General features: G+C 46.3%; 9 protein-coding genes across 10 annotated transcripts; 4 read left to right on the plus strand and 5 right to left on the minus strand.

Moving 5' to 3' along the window:
- Positions 1-95: 95 nt before the first annotated feature.
- TrAFT101_004360 (uncharacterized protein) lies at positions 96-1,773 on the minus strand. Its single transcript, XM_024910456.2, has 4 exons — positions 1,564-1,773; positions 1,052-1,495; positions 511-989; positions 96-453 (listed from the first exon to the last, which is right to left on the minus strand). Exons 1-4 carry the CDS (start codon positions 1,715-1,717, stop codon positions 175-177), a joined length of 1,356 nt encoding a protein of 451 aa, XP_024765840.1. The 5' UTR covers positions 1,718-1,773; the 3' UTR covers positions 96-174.
- A 280-nt stretch (positions 1,774-2,053) lies between these two features.
- Positions 2,054-2,393, plus strand: TrAFT101_004361 (uncharacterized protein). Its single transcript, XM_024902220.2, has 2 exons — positions 2,054-2,241; positions 2,316-2,393. Exons 1-2 carry the CDS (start codon positions 2,086-2,088, stop codon positions 2,382-2,384), a joined length of 225 nt encoding a protein of 74 aa, XP_024765839.2. The 5' UTR covers positions 2,054-2,085; the 3' UTR covers positions 2,385-2,393.
- Positions 2,394-2,437: 44 nt separating this feature from the next.
- TrAFT101_004362 (uncharacterized protein) lies at positions 2,438-5,302 on the minus strand. The gene is made up of 6 exons (XM_024898933.2): positions 5,088-5,302; positions 4,959-5,033; positions 4,670-4,907; positions 4,465-4,617; positions 2,658-4,411; positions 2,438-2,607 (listed from the first exon to the last, which is right to left on the minus strand). The coding sequence occupies exons 1-6, from the start codon at positions 5,248-5,250 to the stop codon at positions 2,561-2,563; spliced, it is 2,430 nt and encodes an 809-aa protein (XP_024765838.2). The 5' UTR covers positions 5,251-5,302; the 3' UTR covers positions 2,438-2,560.
- A 784-nt stretch (positions 5,303-6,086) lies between these two features.
- Positions 6,087-6,805, minus strand: TrAFT101_004363 (uncharacterized protein). Its single transcript, XM_024907216.2, has one exon. The coding sequence runs from the start codon at positions 6,760-6,762 to the stop codon at positions 6,292-6,294; it is 471 nt and encodes a 156-aa protein (XP_024765837.1). The 5' UTR covers positions 6,763-6,805; the 3' UTR covers positions 6,087-6,291.
- A 588-nt stretch (positions 6,806-7,393) lies between these two features.
- Positions 7,394-7,964, minus strand: TrAFT101_004364 (uncharacterized protein; the record flags this gene model as incomplete). The annotated part of the gene is made up of 1 exon (XM_024902962.2): positions 7,394-7,964. The coding sequence occupies one exon, from the start codon at positions 7,962-7,964 to the stop codon at positions 7,416-7,418; it is 549 nt and encodes a 182-aa protein (XP_024765836.2). The 3' UTR covers positions 7,394-7,415.
- Positions 7,965-9,046: 1,082 nt separating this feature from the next.
- On the plus strand, positions 9,047-10,023 carry TrAFT101_004365 (uncharacterized protein). Of its 2 annotated transcripts, none has more exons than XM_024898901.2 (3): positions 9,047-9,162; positions 9,283-9,415; positions 9,475-10,023. In XM_024898901.2, the coding sequence occupies exons 1-3, from the start codon at positions 9,101-9,103 to the stop codon at positions 9,922-9,924; spliced, it is 645 nt and encodes a 214-aa protein (XP_024765835.2). In that variant the 5' UTR covers positions 9,047-9,100; the 3' UTR covers positions 9,925-10,023. The 2 variants fall into 2 exon arrangements, with proteins under 2 accessions (XP_024765835.2, XP_065983250.1); XM_066127141.1 differs by having other exon boundaries at positions 9,077-9,162; positions 9,283-9,384.
- Positions 10,024-11,617: 1,594 nt separating this feature from the next.
- Positions 11,618-12,364, minus strand: TrAFT101_004366 (uncharacterized protein; the record flags this gene model as incomplete). Its single annotated transcript, XM_024909231.2, has 2 exons — positions 11,618-11,968; positions 12,032-12,364. 2 exons carry the CDS (start codon positions 12,362-12,364, stop codon positions 11,618-11,620), a joined length of 684 nt encoding a protein of 227 aa, XP_024765834.2.
- A 1,887-nt stretch (positions 12,365-14,251) lies between these two features.
- Positions 14,252-16,394, plus strand: TrAFT101_004367 (uncharacterized protein; the record flags this gene model as incomplete). Its single annotated transcript, XM_024909230.1, has 8 exons — positions 14,252-14,444; positions 14,609-14,776; positions 14,871-15,323; positions 15,391-15,426; positions 15,486-15,758; positions 15,862-15,896; positions 15,969-16,200; positions 16,318-16,394. 8 exons carry the CDS (start codon positions 14,252-14,254, stop codon positions 16,392-16,394), a joined length of 1,467 nt encoding a protein of 488 aa, XP_024765833.1.
- Positions 16,395-16,819: 425 nt separating this feature from the next.
- Positions 16,820-18,010, plus strand: TrAFT101_004368 (uncharacterized protein; the record flags this gene model as incomplete). The annotated part of the gene is made up of 3 exons (XM_024903067.2): positions 16,820-16,886; positions 16,947-17,280; positions 17,380-18,010. 3 exons carry the CDS (start codon positions 16,820-16,822, stop codon positions 18,008-18,010), a joined length of 1,032 nt encoding a protein of 343 aa, XP_024765832.2.
- Between the last annotated feature and the right edge of the window lie 595 nt (positions 18,011-18,605).

Here is an 18,605-nt window from a genome sequence, read left to right on the forward strand (position 1 = left end):
ACACCATTTACTGGCTACAATGTTTTTGTATGTAAAACTACCGTAACCCAGTCGTTCGTTATAGCGTCTGGCTTATTAAACTAATTTAAAAGGAAGCCTGAAGCGATTGTATTAATGAACCATGAAGAGTTCCTATTAAGCTGATGTCATACAAATAAAATACGTCGAGCCTTTTTAATAGATAGTTACTTCGGGAGACTCTGAAGCCCTTGGCATAGAGAATCTAGTCTGAACAAACACCTTCTGCATACCATCCTCCTTTGCATCAAACTTTGCATACACTTTGTCGAGGTCTTCTAGCCTTACTCTATGAGAAACCATCTGTAGTGGGTTAAGCTCGCCTTTTTGGATCATGGCAAGCAATTCTTCCCAGTATTTGTGTACCGGCGCCTGGCCGTTTCCAATAAGTCGGATACCTCGCTGCATGAGCGAGCCTACGTTGAAGTGGTTTGTCTAAATGAATTCCATTAGTTCATGAGTTTCCAGCAAAATAGTAGGACGTGTACATACGTATGCGACATAAACTCCAGTGACGCCACAGCGGCCATAATTGCGTACTCCTTCAATCATTTCATTGAGAATCTCGCTGGTGTCAGTTTCAGCACCAACAGTCATTTCCAACCAATGCATCCACCCCTTGGCGTATTCCCCAGCTGCGCACTCGATAGCGACATCTGGGCCTCGTCCGCCACAAACATCTTTTAGTTTGCTGACAACAGTCTCTTTGGAAGTGATGCCATGAGATAGTTTCTTATAGTCGATCAAAACGAGTTTATCGCTGTGTGAAACGGGGAAATGCTGCTTGACGAGGGTAAGACGCGGTTCGGTATCTACGAATATAATTTTGGATGCTCCCTCTCCGAGGGCAAAAACGCCCGCCATTTGTCCGATAGGACCTGCTCCAAAGATGGCCACTTCGTCGCCTTGGTAGACAGCGGTGTCTTTGACAGCATGGTAAGAGGTGCAGAGAACGTCAGAGAGATATAGAGCTAGGTGGCATGTCAGCTTTTCTGATTATACGTGTCTTGACCGATTCTGAGATTAAGCTTACCCTTTTCATCCGGAACGTCATCAGGAATAGCCAACAAGTTCACGTCAGCCAGTGGAACACGCACATACTCTGCCTGTCCACCAGCGAAACCGCCTGTGAGATGCGAATATCCAAAGATGCCTGCTGTCCTTCCACCATATAGACTCTTCGCAGCTGTATTCGAGTTTGTCTTTTCGCACTGCGACGATAGCTTCTGTTTACAGAAGAAGCAATCTCCACACGCGATTTGAAAAGAAGCCACGTATCTCTTTCCGACTTGGACTTTGTTGATAGCGCTGCCAACTTCCTCTACAACTCCGCAGAACTCGTGTCCCAGAATGTCGCCATCTGCGAGTTGTACAACAGTTCCATGATAGAGATGTAAATCAGAGCCGCAGACGGTAGAACCGGTTACCTTGAGAATCACGTCGGTATCTTCCAAAATTTGGGGCTTAGGAACATCGGCTGGGAGAAATGTCAGCAAGCTTTTGAAGTTTCGCCACACATGATACCAATGAGAAGGGCCCACAAACCAATTTCAACCTTATTCTTTCCTCTCCAAACCAACGCTTTCATCATGGTCGCCGCTCCAATTCCTTGGTAGTCGGAAACATCTTGCTCAGTGATGGCATTATCGTCATGACCGATGATTTTCTCAGCCAGATACGCTGCTTCTGAAGCTGCCATATTTACTAAACGTTTGAGGTGTACAATAGGAAGAAACTCTGCCAATGTGCCCACGCTCTCGAGCTACTGGTAGAAGGGATCAACGGCATATTTATTTATGTGACATTGAAGCTACAGCCTCCGAATACTGATTACCGTAATATGACATAAACATCATGTGTTCGCGAGTATGTATGACGGGATGAGGTTGAGGATGATATACAGGAGACAGATAGCGGGCGTCAACACGACGTCATTGATTCTAGACACAAACCTACAGTACAACTACATCACAAGTTCGTATAAAAGATTTCATTAAAACAGCTTAAATCTGATTTAGAATACAACATCTTGTCCATATCTAAAAATTAAAACCACCAAGCCATAACATGTCGCCAGCCGTTCAAGACAAAGAAGGAAAGCCAATTGAAGAAGGTGACGACGTCTGGACTCCAATTAGGGGAGGAAAACGCGAAGGGGAAGTAGAAAAGGTCGTATACACAGAAGAAGAAGCTAAAAAGGCCAACGTCAAGCATCCGCCAAAGGTATCTAACATCAAACTACAGCGGCTATTCTCAACAAGCCCAATACTCGCGGCACATGAACTGACTGGATCAAGGTTGTTTTCACGGACCAGCATGGGCATTGGGTTGCACACAACCCAGAGACACTTAAGCATGTAGAGTAATAAATCCACACAAGTTACAGCTACTATAATCATGCGAGCCCACAAGCGAGTATGCGATCAGGTGAAACGATTACTCATATATTCCTTGATGTCTGTGTAATAGTCTCAATCTTCTGCTATGCTATGAACAGGCGAGGCTTACCTATTGTCGCTATGTGTAACAATGCATGTCCCTTCTAAGCTTTGGATCCGCCAAAATTCAGCTCGTAAACATCGTCTGGATCTAGGAAAACATTAGCTTTTTTTTTGTCGCAAGTGTAGCGTGAGACTCGCCTTTCCCATATTCTGCGATGTAGTCTTTGATACTTGTCATGTCCTCGCTGATTTTGTTTAGCAACGTACTCAACTTGTCTCGAATCACATCATTCTGCTGAGCTGAAGCTTTGAGGGCTCTTGAAGCAACATGAAAACGGCTGACGCCATTAACAAGCATCATATCAAACGGCGTTGTGGTGCTACCTTCCTCCTTGTAACCTTCAACCGTCATGCGATGCAACGCCGGGCGCCCAAAGAGCAGCCCTTGCAGCTCTGTCGCATAGCTATGGTAGTTGAAGCACACTGGCTTGTCCAATGTGAACATTGAGTCGAACTCTTTTGGCTCTAAGGCGTGAGGGTGATGCGATTCAACCGGCAGGACTAACAGGTCTGTAACGTTGATGACCCGAATCCGCAGCTCTGGTACAAGCGTGGCCAAGAGTTCTGCGGCTTTAATGACCTCAAACGTCACTTCAACGCCAATTCCAACAAGAACCACGTCTGGGTCTTCGCCGTTGTATGTACTCGCAAATCTCCACATCGAAATGCCATTTTTGCAGTGCTGGATCGCATCTTCAGTGGAGAGGTAAACTGGTGTGGGCTGCTTGGATCCGATCATCAAGTTCACATAGTTTTTAGACTTGAGGCAATGATCTAAAGTGCTAAGGAAGCAATTCGCGTCAGGTGGCAAGTAAACTCTTGCTGTTTCGGCCTTTAGGTTCAAAACCGCGCCGATAAATGAAGGATTTTGGTGTGAAAAGCCATTGTGTTCTTGTCGTGCCCATGTGCTCGTTTCGATATAATTGATGGAGCTCAGGTCGCCTCTCCATGATAATTTGCGGCTCATCTTGGAGAATTTGGCGTACTGGATCATCATGGTGTGAATTATTCCCAAAAATGACTCGTAGCTTGGGAAAATGGCCGTTCTCCCCGTCAAGGTATATCCTTGCAGGAAGCCTTGACAGCAATGTTCTGACAATATCTCGATTACGCGGCCGTCTGAGGCGCGAGAGTATTGATCCCATTGGAAATTTCTCCCGGATTGGTCCAACACAGCGCTGAGTTTGTTGCTCTCTAGCTCGTCTGGAGAGAATATGCGAAAACTTCGCGGGTTCTTCTTTGCAACATCATAGAGAAACTTGCCCGATTGTTCCATGCTACTAACTTGTTCAGATTTCTTAGCTGCGTGTGGCTTCCAGTCTGGCATGTCTAGACCGCGATAACTGTTGTATGCAAGTTTAAGTTGGCCCAGTCTCTTCTCTTCCTCCGGTGGTAGGTTGTCCAAGACATCGTGCGATGGTATCCCATTCGGCAATACCTTGTGCACATCGTAACTCTTCAACCAATCCTGCAAAATGTGAAGATGATCCTCGGACTTGTTGGCTTTGGTCAAGGGGACCTGGTGAGCGTGAAATGAGCCTTCAATAATCTTGTCGTCAACCATTCGAGGGCCGGTCCATCCCTTTGGAGTCCGCAGAATAATCATTGGCCATCGAGGCTTGCTGATAGGATGGCCTCCGCGTGCTGCACCTTGGATTTTCTTGATCTCAGCCAAAGCCCAAAATAACGCAGAGTGCAGCTCGACATCTATATCTTCTAGCGTTTCCACAATGCACACCTGGTAGCCATAACCAGAAAACAGTAGGGTTAACTCTTTGTCATCCATGCAGCCAAATATGGTACGTTCGCTAATTTTGAAACCGTTAACATGGAGAATAGGTATGACTGCGCCGGACTCGGCCGGGTCGAGGTATTTGATAGAATGCCATGCTCTGCTACAGATTAGTGGATGGACCAAAGTAAATTGGTTTGGTTTGATGCATACGCTGCTGTAGGGCCCGTCTCGGCCTCACCATCTCCCACGACACATGTGACTATTAGATCTGGATGATCCATCACAGCACCAAAAGAAACTGAGAGTGCATAGCCTAGTTCACCACCTTCATGGATGCAGCCTGGAGTCTCTGGGTTAATGTGGCTTGGGCATGTTAGCTATCAGCGATTTGCATCAGCATTGCCGGATTACATACCTAGGAAACCCTCCAGGCACAGAGAACTTTGTGATTAGATTCTTCAATCCTTCTTTATTCACTGGGTACCTGTCTGGATAGAATCGCTGCAGTGAACCTTCAAGCCACAGGCAAGCCAACGCGGCAGGGGCTCCATGGCCAGGTCCAATAACGAACAACATATCCACAGAACTGTCGCGGATGAGAAGATTCAAGTGCGACCAGATGAGTATAAGCCCGGGACATGTACCCCAATGCCCTAAATACACAGGTCAGCAATTGCAAGTCATTAAAGTGACAACCTATTTACCTAAAAGCCTTGGCTTCACATCCTGAAATTGTAGGTCACGTTCCAGCAGAACATTATCCTTGAGGAAGATCATAGCTGTCAGACGGTTAGTGCTACGCTGGCAGCATACATTGTTCTCTATTCACCCACAACTAGCAATATAGCATGCGGCCCGTTGAAATTCTCTGAGTGAGCACAAATCATGGCTGTTTAATGACGCCTTTGGCGGCTTTACCTCCAGTTTTTCTACCAGCACCGGGAGATGGCTGGTTGTTGGCGGAGGATCAGGTTGATCAATAACTTCCCCGGCCATTTTTTCTTGTGGTTCACGATGCGATGCCTTTCTTTTTTTTTTTTTCCCCCTCCCTCAACAGTTTAATGAGGAAGTTTTACCAATCCAGATTTGGGCGGGCGACGTGCTGCTGTTCATATCTCAACTTAGATGGTGGCACAATTCGCACGCTTCGAGCTTGGCATGCATTAGCCTCGTCTGTTCCCCGAACTGGAATCACCATACAATGGCGACAGGGTTGTCACAGTGGCTCAGAATATTCCGATGTGCTGGTTCGTTGACATATCCATGACGTTCAGCGGGCGTCATCAAGCTATCAGCTATACACGAACGTCACTATTAGGCTGATGAGTACCATCCTCTGCATATTTTGGAGCGCAATGTTATCAATATTTGGGTGCTTTAAATTTCAAATCGCGTAGGCTGCGATATGAAAGTATCGCAATATTATGGCGTGATATATTGAATCAATCAATTCACCAAGGTAGCCTGAGCTGGGAAGCTTCATTCGTTTGTCATGACGTCGATGTCGGGAATTATTCAAGCTTGCAGACCCGCATAGATTATCCCCGCAATAGCTACAAAGACCAATTAAGCACCATTTAGCTTGCAAGGTTATTGCAAAGATTGCTAAATTTGAATCGAATTTCAAAAAGTAAAGGTAAAATAGAGCTGGTGGTTGCGGAGGCGTTGGAAACAAACTGGACCTTAGTTCAGATCAGATCTCTTACAACTGAGCCGTCAGCTATACTGGACTTATACATCGTATAGCCAGATAGCATTGCTTCCTCTACGAGCAAACAACTCACTGCGTGATACTCAAAGTCAAAAATAGATGTATATAATTAGATGAATTAGCGATTATTTCCTAAGTTTCAGCGAGAAATAATTGTATATATTTTGTGTTTCATTTGCGGCCTGCATCTGACAAATGGTGATATATGCACCATACTGAACATGATCTCAAAACAAGACGAAAAAAAAACGAAAGAAACGACCTTGGGGGATCAGCCACTAGTCGTACATCATGTTCGAATAAACCGCTTCTGCCTCCCCTCTGCACTAATCCGCAACATCGGAGCGTTTCTTTGATGGAATCTCTGGGCCCATCCTGCTAATGCCTCTCGTGTCGTGATATCCCTCTTCGTCGCTCCGGCTGGCAATTTTCTTTCCAGAACCACCCAGGATGGAAGTCGACCGCCCAAGCTTGTCCGTCACGCTGGCAGTCGAGCCTCCGCCCCCATACCCGCTGCTGACGCCACCAGCGGGTAGATTCTTTGTCGAGTCCGCCGTACTAACTTCACGGTATCCCGGATCTCTATCGGATGGTGTCGCCGAATTGCTCGAACCGCCAGACATTTTATTTTCTCCAACGCCTGCGCTGCCACGTTCAAGTTCGCGCGTCTCGTGTGCTTCAATTCTCCTATTTTGAACATCATTTATTTTGGTTTCCTTTTTTCGTGTGGAATACATTGTGGCGCCGATGACTCCTGCGCCGGCGAGCGCCACCATTGTGAGCCTCTGTCTAGACATTTCGAGTTTGCATTGACAAAGATAGTGTGTGATAGAATGATAAATCTCTGGATCAAGGAATAAGTATGTACATACGGTGCGTTTTATGAAATATGTTCATATGCCTATTTATCTAGTTTGCGCTCAAACATTAGTCAGATGGTAGAACAGATTTCAGACTTTGCAGATGACGCAAATTGCGGCGAAAGTTTACACACTGACGTGCACGACTTTTCACATTGACGCACAGAGTAAAGCGGAGAGACTGTGTTATTAATATTGCTATTAGACGCCCGATCCCCTTCAACGCTCGGTTCGTTGGAAATTAGACTTGGCAAAAAAAAAATTCACCATTATCAATAGTCTCACTTCCATGGTATCACGTTCTAACCACCGTCACGCAAAAGTTCCTACATTAGATCAACGGATCTTCAATATCGCCGTACACAGGTTCTACCCACTGCCAATAAAATATTAGGTACCCTGGTGGGAAACCGTTAACATTGCACGGTTCCTCAGATCTTCCAAACATGATTGGAGCAAGTGAAGGCTAAGCATATGGGAACTTCGAGAAGTGTTCTCTGTCACAGCATAATGCCATTTGCTAATGAATGCTATAAGAATTGCTTAACAATTTTTATAAAAATATATATTGCCATTTAAAGAGACGCACGTTACGCCAAGCCATCTTTTATTGCCCTCAGCTGCCGTTTGCCATATATTCTCTGCTCGTTTTCAAAATGTTCTAGATTCCTGATTATGAGCCGTAAGCGCCTTTGTTCTGTTATATCTGTCGCTTGAAGGTCAGTGGAAGAGCTTCTTCTTCGCCTTTTGCTGCCATGATCTTCCACAGCCTCGTTGTGCGTTTCGTTCTTGTCGAATATCGATGGTAGCTTCTCATTGTTGGATAGAGGGTTGAGCTGGACGTTGGTTATGTTTCTGGGTGATGATCTAGGCGACCATATTGAGCCGTCTAGCAAGTCGCTGGCCAAGCTAGATTCTACCCAATTCAAGCTCCCCAGCGATTCTGTAGCCTGTGTGCTATTGAATAGAGCTTCTTCTGGATTAATTGGCAGCCAAGGACTAGTATTGTATGAGTCATCAAGCTGATAGAACTGATTTTCTGTAGGAACCCATTCCTGGTATGAGGACAGATTGGGAGGATCCATGATATCGCTCCTCTCATCGAATATGCCCCAATCGTGCATAAGATGGCTGGCCATAGGGCTTGAGCCCGTTTCTGTATTCAACGGCGCAAGGCTCAGTTGACTGGCGTTTCCCGAGTCGTGGGTCGAATCTGGCTTTTTTTCTATCGTCGAGGTAGCTTGGGCCATAAAAGTATTGATTGCGTCGTTATATGGAATAGGCGATTTAGTTGAGTTGAATGGTATGACTGGACTTGTACCTGAGTGAAGCTGTGCACTATTTCCGACTGAAGATTTTGGTGCACATTTGTTAGTTTTCTGTGGCTTTATTACAAGGTTACGGCATCTATGGACATTAATAAATGCTTTTTGAGATTTACAGTTGATATTCGCACTTTCCAATGCAATCGAGATACTAGCCACCATGTAATTGGTGACTATCAATTGAACGATTCTACGTTTGAAACATCACATACTGAAAAGAGTTTGACGTACTAGCTGCATAACACAGTCATGTATACATCAGGTTGATGATACATTCAGCAAAAGCGCCACAAATGAAACGCACTTCGGAATGCGAATCAGCTCAAGCGGGCGGGAACACGATGATCAGTTTGATACCCAATGGACCCTTGAAATATCTGCCACTTACAGCTCTGATGCTCCACAGTCTTTTTGCAGGGCACCAGTGGCGAGAAGGGGTTCCGTCAGCTTTTGGACCTGTGTGTTTCGGAGAGCGCTCCGAATGGCACACTCACTTAAAATGAAAAGGGAATTAATCATGCAAAAAGAAATTGATGCCATCAAAGGGGCGCTCGAATCATATCTTAATTGAGCCAGAATGACGGGGCGGCTGATACTGCTGCTAACTATAAGCCCAACAAGCTCATGATGGGGGGCAAACTTCATGCCCACTGTGTAATGTAGTTGGGGTCCACCGAGGCAGAAAGTACACTTGAACAGAGTATCATTGCGGCATTTGGAACTCTTTTTATTCTAAAACTAATTCGGAAAAGGATGAAACGGGAATACCGAAACGTTCTAGCACTTTTCATTGAATCTCTTTTGCCCTTGGGAGCTGGAGGAGTTAGAGTCTTGACGTCATGTTGAGCGGCAGGAGTCCCAATGTTACGCCATAACTACGGTTAGTAACCACAATCACAGCAGCTGCAACAAATAATGCGACGATTTTCCCATATTGACAACAAAATGTTATGTTAACTGGCTGTGATAAGGCCGGCCATTGTCTTGTGGGATTCAACATTACCTCTATACGGTCAGTCTTAGATAGCACGGCGCGACCTACTTTCTCGATCAATAAAACCATCTCAATTCAAACCATGACTGCCTCATTAAACTCTACTGATACCAGCATGTCTTCTATTATCGGTTGCAGTGGTGCTGACGAAGGCTCTGTGAAGGAGCCCTCATGGATATTGTTTGTCTCGGGTCCCACAGGCTCAGGCAAGTCTTCAGTCGCAAAATTTCTCGCTTCGAGGTTAGGTGCCCATTACTTAGAAGGCGACGATGTATGATCCGTGAGATGACTCTGAATTATTGACTATACGGATGCTAACATCATTGGCAGCTTCACCCAAAAGCCAATATCGACAAAATGCATAGAGGCGAGCCATTGACAGACACGGACCGTCAAGGCTGGTTTGAAGCAATCAACGAGCAAGCTTCGGCCTATAACCGACAGCAATCTCAACACCACCATCTCATCATTACATGTTCGGCTCTGAAACGAGCTCACAGGGATATCCTGAGAGAAAGCTGCGATCTCGCTGGGTATTCTCTCATGCATTTCTTCTTTCTTGATGCACCAGAATCCGTATTGCGGCAGAGGACAGAGGCTAGACAAAATCACTTTGCCAAGTCAAACCTGGTCCACAGCCAATTCGACGTGTTAGAGCGCCCAAGGATTGATGAATATGATGCTACAATTATCAGTGTAGTGCCGCCGCTGGATGAAGTGCAGAGCGAAACACTAAAAGCGGCGACAGCGCTTCTTGACAAAGAACAACTATCCAAATGAATTGTATTCTATCGACTCCTGCCCAAATCCAATATTTACATCACTCAATAAGCGGTGTTAGTTTTAGTCTTGGTATTGCCAATGTGCTACAGCTTCGCGATGTAATGCAATATGGTTTTTAAAACCGTTCTATGCGATGTATACCTTTTTGCGATCTATCTAAAGTCTTGTGTAATCTATATCTCTATATTGTCTATAGCTCTATGTCGTCGATGGCTCTTTATCGCAGATGATTCCATATGGTTTATAACTGTTGTTGCCCGCATTGAGGCTTCCTGATGTTGCAGTTTGCTGAATATTGTTCTTGTCATTATTTCAGGGCCGTTCACTACCACCCACTCATTAGCCTTACGTGCAGGAAGACTAAACATCGAGTTCAGAAACACCTCGTCAATCATCCAACGACTTCTTATTGACTCCATCGTAAGAGTCATCTCCTGAGCCGGTAACGTATATGCCGTATTGGAATGTAACTTTTAGGTGTAGTTGTACTCATAGCATCAGCGATTGTCCTCCATCCCCCTTGAAGAAAACTTTTTAGTCCTCGTAAACGCCGTTCAAGTAACGGTCGTTTAACTTTGAAGTTTAGGATTCGACAAAGGGTATTGGACAAATAAGGTTGCTGTTAAAAATATAAGAGGAAGTCTATTCGTCTATGCATTTATGAGAGTAATATGTGGGCTGTATTGAAGTTTATATACACTTCGTAAATAGGGAAGAGAATAAGCCATCACATTTTCGCAGGGCGCATCGAGGCTCATCTCGTCATATTGATCCTTGGATTAGACATGAAACCAGTACTTTGTCTGTCTTTAAACGAGTATCCATGACCTCATCCCTCATTAGAAATGACGGAGGGTAGTGTCGTGATAATATTCATTTTTTTCGTCACTCCGTCATCGACATGGAATGGGAATAACGAATCATTGCCGGACTAATTTCACCACAGTGATTACGCTCGTGGCATTAGGCATTCGTAATATTTGATGAAAGTATACCGATTTGATTGAAACTGTTTAATTAATGATGGATTGTTTAGCAGATTCCGGCAAATTCGGCTAAGGCCAAGAGAGGAGCCATTTTTTCAATTCTGGCACCAATCACAAAATTCCCAAGCACACGATATGCCTATACAAAATAAGACCTTTTGCGCGCTCACAAGATTACGCACCGTTGAAAATGTGGTCTGGCGTAGGGAGATCAATTTATTGAATCCTTCAGATTTACCCTCAGCTATCAGATAGTTGCAACTTATAACATTTTCTCTTCTCCACTACTGTCCCGCCAAAACAGGGAATACAGGTGGCCATGATCGTATAAACTGTTCTTGCTTGCCCATAGATTATTTTTTTTTATTGTCCGCTATGTTTAGAGGACTTTTCTTACTATCGTGGCCGGCCGTTTCTATCCAAAGTTGAAACCATTTCTGAGCGCCACGAAGTAAAAAGGGCCAGGGAGGAAGTCAATTTTAGGACTATCATGCTTCTCTCTTTCCCTGTAATAGAGCAAATTAAAAATGCGGCTCCTGCTGCACCATAGTGCGTGATCGTCGCTTAGAACGAAGGCTTTTGATACCCCGAACGCAGAATTGGATGAGCAATATATGTAGGATTCTTTGTCAAGTCAAACGAGCGCAAACCGTCTTCATATTATGCATGTACGTATTCAAGAAAACTAAACAATTCGACCAGTCCTACTTGGTCGAAGGATTGGGGGATACCTTCTGATCAGGAAACTTCCGGAACAAGTCAGCAAGGTGATCGATTGGCGCAGCAAGCAAACCCATAGCAGTCTCAAATGGTGGATGCTCCCCAGCACTAGGGTGACTGCGTGAGGGTACAAAAGCTTTGGTGCGACCAAAGCTCGTGGCCATTGATGCCGATTCCCCCTCGACTGCCTGAAGCTGCTGTTCCAAGGCGGGTAAATCCCGTTCCTCCTCCTCCTTGATATGCTCCGAGAGGGGCCCCCAAAGTTTCTGCAGCTGGTTGACATAGTCTGGGTCAGACGATTTCATATTCTGGAAAGTTTTGAGCATCTCTTTGACCTATGTAAAAGATGTTTAGTAAATCATGTCCACAACATCTGCATGGTCCTAGTCGGTACTCACCACTGCGTGATCCTTGCGGTCGCTCTCCGCCATGTCTTTGCCCTTTTCACCTAGATACTTCTCCATTGCAGGATAGACAACCAGCTCCTCGCCAACAGAATGGCGAGCGAGCTCCCAGATGAACTGGTTCCCATACCGAGTTTGGTAATCATGATCGCCCGCATTGTTGATCACTTCATTGTAGTATTGTTCTATCTCACGGTGGTCCTTGATAATTGCTTCGGATATGGTAGACATTGCAAGAGCCTGGCGAATGGTGCGTCTGGTAAAGAAAGGAGAATAATATTTGCTGCACTGGCGCAATCTAAGAGGAACGGTGCGCACACTGAACATGCCTGTGTGAAGTTTGGTGTCTCTATTCCGGCTGAGGTTGAAAACGCATGAAATTGAAGCTACTTGAAGTGGTGATTTTATAGCCCATGGCTCCTATAACACGTAAATAATCTATGATGATCAATTATATTTAATCTTCGATAGCTCCTAGAAAGGTAAATAATCTATGATGAACATTTATGTTTAATCTAACGATAATAGCTTTCGATGAGACCAATGAAAAACGGTTGATTTCAAAATGTTAATGTGGCGACGTCATTGCATCGTAGGCTTGACACTTTGTAAGCCTGGCGGCTTCAATATAGATTCGTGACACGGTGAAGCACTGTGGTCATCTTGTCATCACTACGTGGCCAATATGAGACAATAAGTTGAATATTCATTTCCTAAACCTAATTCTCACGCTTGAAAAAAACTTTCCCCAATTACAGAGACATGAGTGCTCTTTCCAAGATGTAATGCAGTTGCGGTAGGGTGGTGGTAAGCTTTCGACCTACCGTGGCGAGACAACGAAAGAATGTGGCCGCGAGACTAAAGGCCATCATCCATTGCTAAATCTGGCAATCTGGCAAAGTTGAGACAATCTCCAACGAAGATATACAAGGGATGATGGGCGCAATGGTAGTCATCACGTCGTTCAGTGCCCGTCTCTCTTCGTGCTTCGTAGCTTGTCGCATTACTTGGGTGAGACGCAAGGTAGCTAGCTTGTTCTTTCGCCGCTGCCTCATGTTTTCTCAAAAGAGGTGGCCATTTTGGGAGAGGAAGATTTTCGAGATTAATACTCATTTATTGCCGTTATCTGCTATCCGGTGCGTAAGTTCTCCGCTCTAGCAAAGTCGAACGTTAACAACTTAACATGGACAACTGCCGGTGCCTAGTATACACTGCTTGAAAAAGTTGAGTATACGCCATTTCTGGCCATACTAATATAAACCCTATTCAATCTCCTGAATTTACAACGCCAATGGTATTGAGTGATATCGACGAAGCGCCAGATTCACTTATGAAACTAAGAAGCCAACACATCTACTCTGCTGTTAAAAGCTGCGAACCTCGTCTTAGTCATTCAGTGCATCTACAACAGCATCTCCAACCATCTCTAATCATCCAAGTCTTCATCTCGTCCTTACCCCACATAATCTTATAATCCCCTTCTACAAATATCTCATCCGCCTCCGTCTCCTATTTGTGCCACTTACTCCTCGAAAGCTGCAAACCGTCATGTCTGCATAGGTGCTGGTGTAAAAGAAATAGATTAAAAAACGCTCTCCTTTCCCAAAGCGGAATATGGCCTAGAACTAATGCCTACTAAACAAGTTTCACAATCACCAACCGGGATTCTAATTTCTTAAATCTCGAATCCCACTCTCTCCGCACCAACCCTCTTGTATGCACGACTTCCCCGCAGCTAAGAGGCTGGCTAGCACGTTGCATGACTGCTCACCCCATGCAGCGAAAATCTCCATGGGGGCTACGGATGCGTGCTTTTGCCTGCTCGGCTGAATGGCCGCAGTCTCGGGATTACGTCAAACGGCATGCTGAGAGATCCGAGACCGCGGATAGATGCATTGCTGATAGGCCGTCATGAAATAGTAGATAGTAGTAGCATTACTTCGTATTCGCATGCACGCCTCTGCAGACTGAATCTCACGATATTTCAATCTAATTCTCCGAGGTTGCAGTGCTCTTCACTCACCCAGCATGCTTAATTCAATCTCCTAATTCAGACCCCAAAGCTATTGCCACGCCACACGTTTATATAAACATACATACAAACTAACACACACCAACGGCTGTCCATCCCACACCATATTTCCCTCTCCTCTCTTTTCCTCTCTCTCTGTCTCTCTATTTCCCCATGAAAACTCACACGACCAGCAACCCATCATGACGCGCCTCGGCACATGGAGGGCCACGTACCTCGTCTCCCTATCATGTGTCGGCTCATTCCTCTTCGCCTACGATACGGGCATCGTGGGCGGCGTCCTGACGCTGGATTCCTTTGTGCGCGACATGGGGTTTAGCGACAAGGAGCGAGACAATGTCACCTCGCTGTCGGCCAGTCTGCTGCAAGCCGGAGGTATGTATTGTATATGCACGTTTATTCGATTGGTTTATGGCGAAGAATACGAGATGGGAAAAATAAGAAAAAAAAAATTGAAAATAAAACAAGAGGAAGCATACAACGTGGAATTGAAGTAGATTCGGACATATGGGTTCTAATACACGTTTCCTAATATATAGCCTTCTTCTCGTGCTTGTTCGTCTGGCCATTTACTGCGCGCTACGGTCGCCGATGGTCTCTCGTCGTAGGATCGCTCATATTCAACATTGGCGCCGTACTGCAGCTCTTCTACCAGCACGGAATCGCCACATGGTATGCCGGACGGACGATATCAGGCATTGGCGCAGGTAAAACCCAACCGCTCAAAGACATATACAAAAGCAAACTGCAAGTCTCTAGCTTATACGCAACTCAATTCTAACTGCAACTTCGCTGCAATAGGCATTGCGACCGTCATCATCCCCATGTACTCGGCCGAAATGGCGCCCAAGGAAATTCGTGGCCAGCTCGGCAGTCTCTTCCAATTCTTCTTCACCCTCGGCGTGGCTGTCAGCTACTGGGTCGATTACGGCGCCGCGCAACATATACCGTCGTCGACGAGACAGTGGCGAGTCCCTGTTGCCTTGCAGCTTGTGCCTGGTGGTATATTGGGACTGGGAATGTTTCTGACAAAGGAGAGCACGAGGTGGCTTGCTCAGCGTGATCGGCACGAGGAGGCTTTGGAGTCGTTGATATGGGTGCGAGGAGGGGATAGCACAAAGGTGCGGATGGAGTTTCAAGAGATTGTGGCGGGCATTGAGGAGGAGGAACGGCAGACTGCTGGGGTCACATGGAGGGAATACTGGTTGCCAGCGAATCGGTATCGCATCTTCATTGCCGTCACTCTGCAAATTGGTAGGTTTCATGAGCTGAAACTGTGATGATTGTCGGCGGCTGCTGATGATCCAAATCCAATTCCTAGGCGCTCAACTGACGGGAAACACACCTCTGGCATACTGTATGGACTAATACTTTCCTCCATTCTGCCTGTGAACATCTCTCTAACTCTCAATCTAGTTTCGCCCCAAGTCTTTCAGGCCGTCGGCGCCGGTCAAAACGCCCTCCTACTCAGCGGCTTCTTCGGCGTATGCAAGGTCATTAGCTGTGCATTTTTCTTGATCTTCCTTGTGGAGCGCATAGGCCGCCGATGGTCTCTGCTCGCGGGGTCGTTTCTGATGGGCACTTATATGTTCATCATCGCAGTGCTGACGCAGCGATATCCTCCCGTGAGCGGCGGGACGCTGACGCCGCCGGCCATTGCGTCTCTGACGATGGTTTTCCTAGAAGCGAGTAAGTGCCCATTTGGCCTGTTTGTCCAAAAGAATGGAAATTTCGTCTCGCTTTGAGATGGTATATACAAGTTTGTCCGGATTGCTGATGCGACTGCATACAGTGACATTCAACATCTCGTGGGGACCTATACCATGGGTACGTTTTCAACTTCGCAACTAAAACTACACGATATACTAACCAATACCCGATTTTTTTGCGCAAACACAGCTATACATGAGCGAAATCTTCCCAACTCGAGTCCGCGAAGGAGGCATCGCCGTCGGTGCCGCAACTCAATGGCTCTTTGGCTTCACGCTCTCTCAAATCACGCCCGCAGCAGTCAACAATCTCGGTTACAAAGCTTTTCTCATGTTTTGCTGCTTCAACTGGGCTCTAGTGCTGTACACATGGTTCTTCATCAAAGAGACAAAGGGACTATCTCTCGAAGAAATGGAGATATGTAAGTTTTTGCTCACTTCCCCCCATATATATATATATATATTATATATATATACAGCCATTGGCACGCAAGATCAAGCTAATGAGTCGTGCGAATCTTTTTTTGCCCGAAAAATAGTGTTCAACGCAAAACGCACCCCAATTAGTATCCTGGCGTATCGCCATGATGATAAATCCTCGGACGACGACGTGTGATTGGCTGGTCGGCTTCATCCTTCCACTTTAGGTCGTTTTCTTAGCATGTCTGCGTTGTGTAAATTTGAGAGGCAGCGGCATGCACTATTTTTTTCCCGCGCGGTGAATCATGACTTGGTAAGCGGGTTATAGTGATGAATAATGGTAATTAAGTGCATTCTATTGCCCACGTCGGGTCCAGCTATACACTTTCGGCCTCTCGGTCTTGGTGCTAGAGCGAAGCGGCAATGCTAAAATTCAGCCAACCTTAATATGGGCTGGGCCCCGTGCCAAAAATGCGTATTCACGGCTGCATTCTGGTCTTTATAGCATCTTCATCTTTCTTTTGTCAATTTTTCTTCTCTGTCCTGTATTCCTCCATGTCGGATATTTAATGGCTCGGTGTGATTAGTAACACATTCGGCTCGGACATATAATCAACGTTGATGAAGTTGCCGCCGGTTTCGCTGTCCGGTGTTCACCGAGCTGGGCCACTGTGCTGCTGCTCTCGGGGTTGGTAAATCCTTTTCATGACACATTGTGTAGAACGAACTGATCTAAGAATATGTTTAGTTTCTCCCGTTTCACTGCGTTTATACTCACGAGGACTGCACGTTGGGAGAACGTTGCCAAGTCACAAGCAGACACAATCTGGGTATCATAGGCCACGGCCGAGAGCATTCATACCAGCCCCCACTGGTGCACGCTATCACTCAATTGATACCTCATCTGCCCCATCAAAGGACAAGATGACTTGCATATCGTTGATCCTATCGCCAGATTTGCTTCTGAGCGTCCGAGAGTTTTGGTTCGAACATCTGTCAGGGCCAGACAGTTTGGTTATGCCTACTACCGATGAGAATAAGAGATGGTTCTTTGGCGGAGCAGAGTTTGACAAGCTATGCGTGTAAGTTGTCCTGAACTCACTGTCGTTTCTTTCTTTTTTTTCTCTCTCTCTCTCTCTTCTTTTCAAACATCTAATTTGATGGCATCTTCCACACCACAGAGAACGCTTCGCCCCTACTCTTGAACAACTCCGCCGTGACTGTATCAAATCAGGCCAAGACATCATCTACGCCCTGCAACCAAACGACTCCCACGACTGGCTCAGCCTCATCCTCCTGCTAGATCAAATCCCGCGCAACTGCTACCGCGGAGACAGCGCAGGCGTCGTCTTCAACTACTTCGACCCCATGGCCAGGGAGGTCGCCCTCACAGCGATCCAGCGCGGCATCCCCGAGAGGTGTCCCGAGGTGCGCTGGCGCTTCGCCTACCGCAGCTGGTTCTACGTGCCGCTGATGCACTCGGAAGACATTTCGCTGCACGACCTCGCGGTGGAAAAGTACGAGGGCCTAGCACGCGACGTGGAGAGCCTGCTGCCCTCCGAAATGGCCGTCGAGTGGAGCGACGAGTCCGAGGTGGCGCACGAGTATCGCGCTGCGGCGCAGAGAGCCGTGCAGGCGGATGAGAAAGCATCCAGCGAGTATGCTCAGCTAAACTTGGGGTTCGAGAAGCGGCATTGGGCGATTATAAAGCGGTTTGGACGGTATCCGCATCGGAATCGGGTGATGGGGCGCGAGACGACGGATGAGGAGCGCGACTATCTGGAGAATGGGGGGGAGACATTTGGCGGGTGAGCGAAGCTGTGGTGAGGATTAATATGACATTGATTATGGTATGCTGTATATGCAGTATCTAAGTAGGACGAATGTACCTATAGATGAGATGAGATGAGGCGACATGAGATGAGATCACGGAGCAGTATAAAGCACCCCCCTTATACATCATTATATCCAAAGTGAGCGTACTAATATAAAAATGCTCAATTTTCAACTCAAACTCACCACACGCAATGCGCCCTCATCTCCTAACCCGGACTGCTAATTTCAATCACCGTCCCTCAGTCACCATGCAATCTCACAAATTGCCCCGAAGCAGCGGCTTCCGGAGCAACATTCTCAACTGAATCCGCTAAAGACTCTTAGCTCCTCTACCTCCAGCCTCGGCACATATACTAGAACTTGCACTGTAGTCCTAGCAACACACACACACACAGCAAGGTTCAACCGCCGTCATCAGTTTCATCGCCGTAACAGTCCGTCACCTTTTCCAACATACTAAAGCCCTTAGTTTTTTGGGCGCAAGCAGCAGCGTCGTATCGAATCTCTTCTCAGCGTGGCGCCACCATGTCGCTTCCCGCCTCGCTGTGATTCGCCGTGTGTTTTTTCTGCA

Source organism: Trichoderma asperellum, chromosome 2 (genome assembly GCF_020647865.1).
Source record: "Trichoderma asperellum chromosome 2, complete sequence".
In the NCBI taxonomy this organism is placed as follows: Eukaryota; Fungi; Ascomycota; class Sordariomycetes; order Hypocreales; family Hypocreaceae; genus Trichoderma; species Trichoderma asperellum.

Excerpts from the sequence above, each read along its gene's own strand:
- TrAFT101_004360 (XM_024910456.2), bottom strand. The coding sequence starts at position 1,717 with ATGGCAGCTTCAGAAGCAGCGTATCTGGCTGAGAAAATCATCGGTCAT. Across the intron at positions 990-1,051 it reads TGACGTTCCGGATGAAAAGG|CTCTATATCTCTCTGACGTT; the intron begins GTAAGCTTAATC and ends CATGCCACCTAG. Across the intron at positions 454-510 it reads CTGGAGTTTATGTCGCATAC|ACAAACCACTTCAACGTAGG; the intron begins GTATGTACACGT and ends GAATTCATTTAG.
- TrAFT101_004361 (XM_024902220.2), top strand. The coding sequence starts at position 2,086 with ATGTCGCCAGCCGTTCAAGACAAAGAAGGAAAGCCAATTGAAGAAGGT. Across the intron at positions 2,242-2,315 it reads ACGTCAAGCATCCGCCAAAG|GTTGTTTTCACGGACCAGCA; the intron begins GTATCTAACATC and ends GACTGGATCAAG.
- TrAFT101_004362 (XM_024898933.2), bottom strand. The coding sequence starts at position 5,250 with ATGGCCGGGGAAGTTATTGATCAACCTGATCCTCCGCCAACAACCAGC. Across the intron at positions 4,908-4,958 it reads TGTGAAGCCAAGGCTTTTAG|GGCATTGGGGTACATGTCCC; the intron begins GTAAATAGGTTG and ends CTGTGTATTTAG. Across the intron at positions 4,618-4,669 it reads GTGCCTGGAGGGTTTCCTAG|CCACATTAACCCAGAGACTC; the intron begins GTATGTAATCCG and ends AACATGCCCAAG.
- TrAFT101_004363 (XM_024907216.2), bottom strand. The coding sequence starts at position 6,762 with ATGTCTAGACAGAGGCTCACAATGGTGGCGCTCGCCGGCGCAGGAGTC.
- TrAFT101_004365 (XM_024898901.2), top strand. The coding sequence starts at position 9,101 with ATGTTAACTGGCTGTGATAAGGCCGGCCATTGTCTTGTGGGATTCAAC. Across the intron at positions 9,163-9,282 it reads TTCAACATTACCTCTATACG|TGGTGCTGACGAAGGCTCTG; the intron begins GTCAGTCTTAGA and ends TATCGGTTGCAG. Across the intron at positions 9,416-9,474 it reads ATTACTTAGAAGGCGACGAT|CTTCACCCAAAAGCCAATAT; the intron begins GTATGATCCGTG and ends CATCATTGGCAG.